Genomic DNA, 6,148 nt, shown 5'->3' on the forward strand with positions numbered 1-6,148 from the left:
GTTGTCGGTGAACTAACCCCATGAATTCGGTTATACCTCGTTGGTATTCTTCCGTAAGCAATCTCGTGTTCGGATCCAAATGAGGTCGATCGATCCAAGAACGAAAATAATTTGAAGAAGACATGTTTTTTATGAATCAAATTCGTGTGTAAAGAAAGTAGGAGGGAGGATGAAGATATGGAGTGAATGAAGAGGAAGAGAGGTGCTTGTATTTATAGTTGAAATCCTGCCGACAGACCGAGGAAATTCCGACGGAATTCCGACGCCCACGGCTAGTTCGTCGGAATTTCCTCGGAATTATTAAAATACCCCAACGGCTATAATATATCCTCGGAATTCATCGGTTTTTTCCGAGGAACACATTTTTCCTCGATATTCCATAAGAATATTCCGACGGATTTATATTTCCTTGGAATTCCGTCGGTATATTCCGAGGAAATTCCGAAGAACCCAAATTTTGTGTTTCCTCGGAATATCCTCGGAAATTCCTCGGGATATTCTGAGGATATCATTTTCCGTCGGAATGTCCGTCAAAATACCGCTGTTTTCTTGTAGTGAGACTACTAGACTTATGGTTTATACTTTCAATGTTATACTCAATTACTCATGATATTAGAAATTTATAAAATACTATTTTTAATATTTTTGACTGTCTTGCTTCTTGTTTCCATAGGATCACAAAGAATTCGATCTTATTTGACTCTAATAAATAAGAACTCTATAAATTAGTAATACTGATATTTTATTTGTTTACAAAAATCATTTTAGATATATATATTTTTAGATTTTTTAAATAAGAAAATAGTTCATTTTAGAGTGTATATTAATTAAACTTTGTAAAATAAATTTTATATTATTTTATTATTTAATATACTGTATATAAGAATACTTTGAAGTGTTACAAAAAATAGAGATATAATTCATTGTGAATACAAAACAAACAACACAATGTTTTGTTTATACTTACAACATGTCTATAAATTATTAATTTATAGTGTCTATAAATTATTAACTTATAATTTAATAGGTCGATATATTTACATAGACTCTCTTTAAAAATATTATTTGATTATTTATTGGTTTATGTCATATCCTCCGTTCATTTCAGAACCGATGCATTTTCTTTCTTTTTTATGTTTTTGTAATTATTTTGGGCATTTGTAATTTATCTGCTTTTTAATTATTTTGGGCCTTCTGTAATTTTCTATTTGGTTTTATGTTTTTCTTTTATGCACCTTTAAAAACAAAAATATTTAATAAAAAAACTTTTTATAAAAAACCAATAAAATTTATTAGTTTACCGTATTTATTAATTCATCGGATATTTGTGTATAGAATTTCTACAATAGTTTGATATTGGAATGAATTAATAACTAAAATTACGTGATACTTACCATATTTTCAATTAAAGTTTGGCTACAGTTAATATAATCTTTTTACACTTCTATAATTATTTTCTTTTCATTCAATTTCTATAGAAAGAATAAAATATTTTTTTCAACTTCAAACAAATTTATCATTTGATCCCTAAAAGAAGCAAACATATCTTTAAAGATAAAATTTAAGAAACTAAATTAAAATTTGCAAAAGATTTATTTTATGTGTTGAATACGGCCCCGATTACTATCATGGTCCAGGAGTCGACTCGGCCCACAGCTCTAAGAAACCCAGAAAAGAAATGTGGCCCATTACAAACCCGGTCGCGTCACGATAGCCGACCTACCAAACCTTCAAGACAATCTGATACACGCAATCGAGTGTCAGAAAGGAGAAGAGCCACATTCCCGACGATGGCGCTGAACGTAGGTATCAACTGCTCCGCTGATCACTGTTCCAAGTCAGACAGTAATGAGGAAGTCGAGCAGTTTCCACGCAAGGAAGCGCCTATAAAAGAAGAGGAAGCCAGGTGAAAAAAAACACACAGAAAAAGAGAGAGAGATGGAGAGAGAAATAGCTTTAACGACGAGTTAGTCTTTACAACGACGAGTTCATTATCCTTTGTATCTCCTTTCGGTTTTAGCTTACACTTCATATTAACGAAATCTTTGGCACCTAAATCTCTTAGATTACTTGATTAGAAACGTTCTAAGGTCCCTGTTATCGGATTTAGGAATCAACATTATGCGGATAAGAAAATCAATTATATAACTCGCGATGTGTTTGTTTAATATATTTTTTGTGAAATAAAGAAAAATTTATATGACATTTTTTACCTCAAAAATTTTCAGGTTAAAGCAAAATAATAAGCGAACCATTCTAAACCGAGAAAAGCAATTATCGATTGAATATAAGGTAAGGTATAAGTAAACTTAAAATACAACTAATGACACCAATTCGAGCCCGTTCAAAGTGGTAGAGGCTCACTTGAGTAACAACTCCCACCAGGGTTCGATACCATATTGGTACCAAGTTCCGAGCAACAAGTCTCGTGATCCTTCTCAGTATGATCTGGTGATTCTGCGCCGGAGTTAACTCTGTGCGGCTTCTTCTTTCTCGTATGGAAAGATTTATTCCCAGAACTTTCTGGTGACCTTGTCTCAACCATTGTTGAGGCCCCAAATGAGGTAATCTAAATTACCTCTTTTTTATTTTATTTTGTTCAGTTATGCATATTCAAAATCAATAAATGTTATTTGTAGCATAAATTATTTCTAAATAGCTTGAGTACATCTCTGTTAGAACTTAGAAGCGTCCTTGTAATGTAAAGAGATCATTAAAGAAAGAATCAAACAAATTACAAATAAATAAACACGTTGCTGTTATCATTTATTACCAGGAACTGGAAAACCAATACCATTGCGTGTTGTAGGAAATGTTGCAAACAACATACTACAAAACACCCCAACGCCTACCGGCAACGCCGTGAGAACCTCCAACTCTTCCGCTGACGGTGCCGGATAAAAACAATTCACCGTATTCCGATCGAATACAACCACTGCACCAAACACCAATAACGACATGAATGCATGAGCAAAATCTATAAACCTTAGTTTATAGTTTTTAGCTAACTCTTGAGGAAGCGTTGCGGATCCATCAATGATCCAAAACCCATGGATTGTTGCAAATCCGTAGCAAATTGTACCGTTTTTGTCTTTGTAAGAATCTGTGAAGCTAAGTATGAAGCAAGAGAATCCACATATCGCCACTAGGCTTGATGTCATGATCTTGCAAGCTAAATCGCATTGACCACCGTTTGAAAAAATTGGAGATAAGAGCTGAAACGCGAGAACTGTTCCTGTTGGTAAGAGATTAGCTAAATGGGCTGTGGTTTGAAATGTTTGTCCTATTGCCTTTTGTATCCATGTTGTTCTTTCTACATCGGGAAAGTCTTTGTTTTCTTCTAGAAGTGGCGTTTCGATATCTTCTTTAGTACTTAGTTGATGATCTTCAACAACTTTGATCTCCATATCTTCAAAACTTTTTGCTTTTCTAATTCTCTATGTTTTTCTTTGTCCTTGGGAAATGATTTTCGGATGGAAAAAGGAATAATGATGAAATTTAAGTTCGTAGAGGATATATAAGAGAGGTGCGAGAAGCTACTTTGCATTTTTTTTCTTATGCCTTGCAAGTAACCTTTGAGACTAAACAAAGTCTTCGTTTAATAAGTGAAGTATGTTTATCTGGCACAACCTTTTTTATTTAAGATGAGACTAGTATTCGTGTTTTAGATAATCATTTAGTATTCTGATACGTGTATTTGAATATAATATTTTGAGTTTCCATGGAGCTTCCTGACATGTGTGATGAATACAACTATCGCATTAACAATCCTCCATGTTGTTTCTAAATCTTTTATATCTTTTCATGTTCAGATTAATTGATTTCATAAAACCATAATGAGATTCTTGTGAGATAACAAACTAAATCTCACATTGGAAAATTAGACAAAAAGTGTCTAATATATAATAAAGAGATGTCCAAGTCTAATAGTACAAGGCCTTTTGGGAAGGAAACCAAAAGTAAATTTATTTGTGCTTGTCAATTAGGTCCAAAGTGGACAATATTGTACTAATCGGATAATATAGAGTTGAACATGAGCTTTAACAAACCCCAACAATTCTTATTTGGACTGTGTCAAATGTCAATGAGGCGAGCGTCCTATAGTAATATATATTCTACTGTTTATATTAATAAAAAAATGGTAAACCGTTTCCCGAGAGAATGTTAAATCACCGATGGCCACGTGTTAGGAATATCTGAATGTAGTCGGATTCGAACTCAGTTCGCTTTGCGACGCTGAAACGCCATGCTACCACCCGACGCATGGTTCAAATTATATTAATAACTTCGATCATGATCATATTTGCTTGTGTGACTTGAGAATCTTTCGAGTATCTCATAATTTCTTTTAATAAGACTGATAGTTACATCGTGGAGGTCAAGTAAGGTCTAGCCGTCTGGGTAACAAAATTTAGATAAATTATTACTCGGTTGAAACTGTTTGGTAACGTTGCACCAAAAAAACTGTTTGGTAACGCAAAGTGTAACTCCCTGTAGAAACAAATAAATTATTAGATAATTGTTGCATAGTTTATAACTAACGCAGATTACGAAAGACGAAAGTCATATAAGACACGCATTGAGACCTGCACGTCACATATTTTGCTCGTATTATTCTACCGATTTGAGTAATTTTAATTCTGACATTTACTTTCAACTTTCACATTATTTGGATGTCCATAATAATTTAATCTTTGCTTGATTTATCGCTTTGCTGCATTTCATAAGAAATAATAAATCCGCATGAATATAAAGCATTTCTCAAAAAAGAAAAAACAAGAAAAAAGAAGAAGAATATAAAGCAGAATATTATGAAAATGGGAATTGTCTAGTGTACGAAACAATATGTTAAAACACGTTTACAAAATGATGGTCGGTGATCACGGCTTGGACGGTGATTACGGCTTGGATGGTGATTACGGTTTGGACGGTGATTACGGCTTGGACGGTGGCCGTAAATGGAAATGAGTTTATCAACTCTTGTAGGCACCTACCAATCCTCATAATCTCTATAAATACCAAGCCATGTCATCACCTCACATTCATCCCAAAATCAAAATCACAAAGAGAAGTGAAGAAGAAGAAGAAGAAGAACGTGAGAGAGAGAGAGGAAAAAAAAAAAATTCTATAATCTCTTACGGGTATTTGGGATCGGGTTGAGAGAAAATTATTTAGAGAGTTTGGGTATTTTCTCCTATTATAACGAGAAAATTATTAATCGATTTCTCCGTTATAATTGAGAGATTGTAACTCCTATTATTTTTCTCGTAATAAATTCTTCTACCTTGTCCTTGGTTTTTACCCTTTGGGGTTTTCCACGTTAAATCTGGTGTTCTATTTATTACACTATTTCTCAAATTATTAGCTGCGACCCTGCTCTATCCGGTCCAGTTTTTCAACAAGTGGTATCAGAGCATAGGTTCTGGAAGAAGCAATGGCGGCAAAATTTGAGATCGAAAAATTTAACGGCAGTAACTTTGCGCTGTGGAAGTTGAAGATGAAGGCTATCTTGAGAAAAGATGGTTGTTTAGCGGCCATTAGTGCAAGACCGGCTACATACACAGATGATGATAAATGGAACGAGATGGATGGGAATGCTATGGCAAATCTTCATCTTGCCCTTGCAGATGGAGTGTTGTCAAGCATAGAGGAGATGAAGACTGCAAAGGAGATATGGGATCACCTTGCAAAATTGTACGAGGCCAATTCGCTCCACAATAAAATTTTCCTCAAGAGGAAGCTTTATACCCTTCGAATGGGATGGTGATTACGGTTTGGACGGTGATTACGGCTTGGACGGTGGCCGTAAATGGAAATGAGTTTATCAACTCTTGTAGGCACCTACCAATCCTCATAATCTCTATAAATACCAAGCCATGTCATCACCTCACATTCATCCCAAAATCAAAATCACAAAGAGAAGTGAAGAAGAAGAAGAAGAAGAACGTGAGAGAGAGAGAGGAAAAAAAAAAAATTCTATAATCTCTTACGGGTATTTGGGATCGGGTTGAGGTGATGAGAGGAAGATCAATGGAACACAACTCAAGTGGGAGTCACAAACATGGTAGATCAAAGTCAAGAAGTAAGAAGACTTTTAAATGCTACCACTGTGGCAAGAAGGGTCACTTGAAGAAGGATTGTTGGGAAT

General features: G+C 34.6%; 1 protein-coding gene across 1 annotated transcript; it reads right to left on the reverse strand.

The window, feature by feature from the left end:
* Positions 1–2,678: 2,678 nt before the first annotated feature.
* LOC106333617 lies at positions 2,679–3,492 on the reverse strand. Its single transcript, XM_013772041.1, has one exon. It carries the CDS (start codon positions 3,405–3,407, stop codon positions 2,763–2,765), a length of 645 nt encoding a protein of 214 aa, XP_013627495.1. The 5' UTR covers positions 3,408–3,492; the 3' UTR covers positions 2,679–2,762.
* Between the last annotated feature and the right edge of the window lie 2,656 nt (positions 3,493–6,148).

This window comes from Brassica oleracea, chromosome C3 (genome assembly GCF_000695525.1).
Source record: "Brassica oleracea var. oleracea cultivar TO1000 chromosome C3, BOL, whole genome shotgun sequence".
In the NCBI taxonomy this organism is placed as follows: domain Eukaryota; kingdom Viridiplantae; phylum Streptophyta; class Magnoliopsida; order Brassicales; family Brassicaceae; genus Brassica; species Brassica oleracea.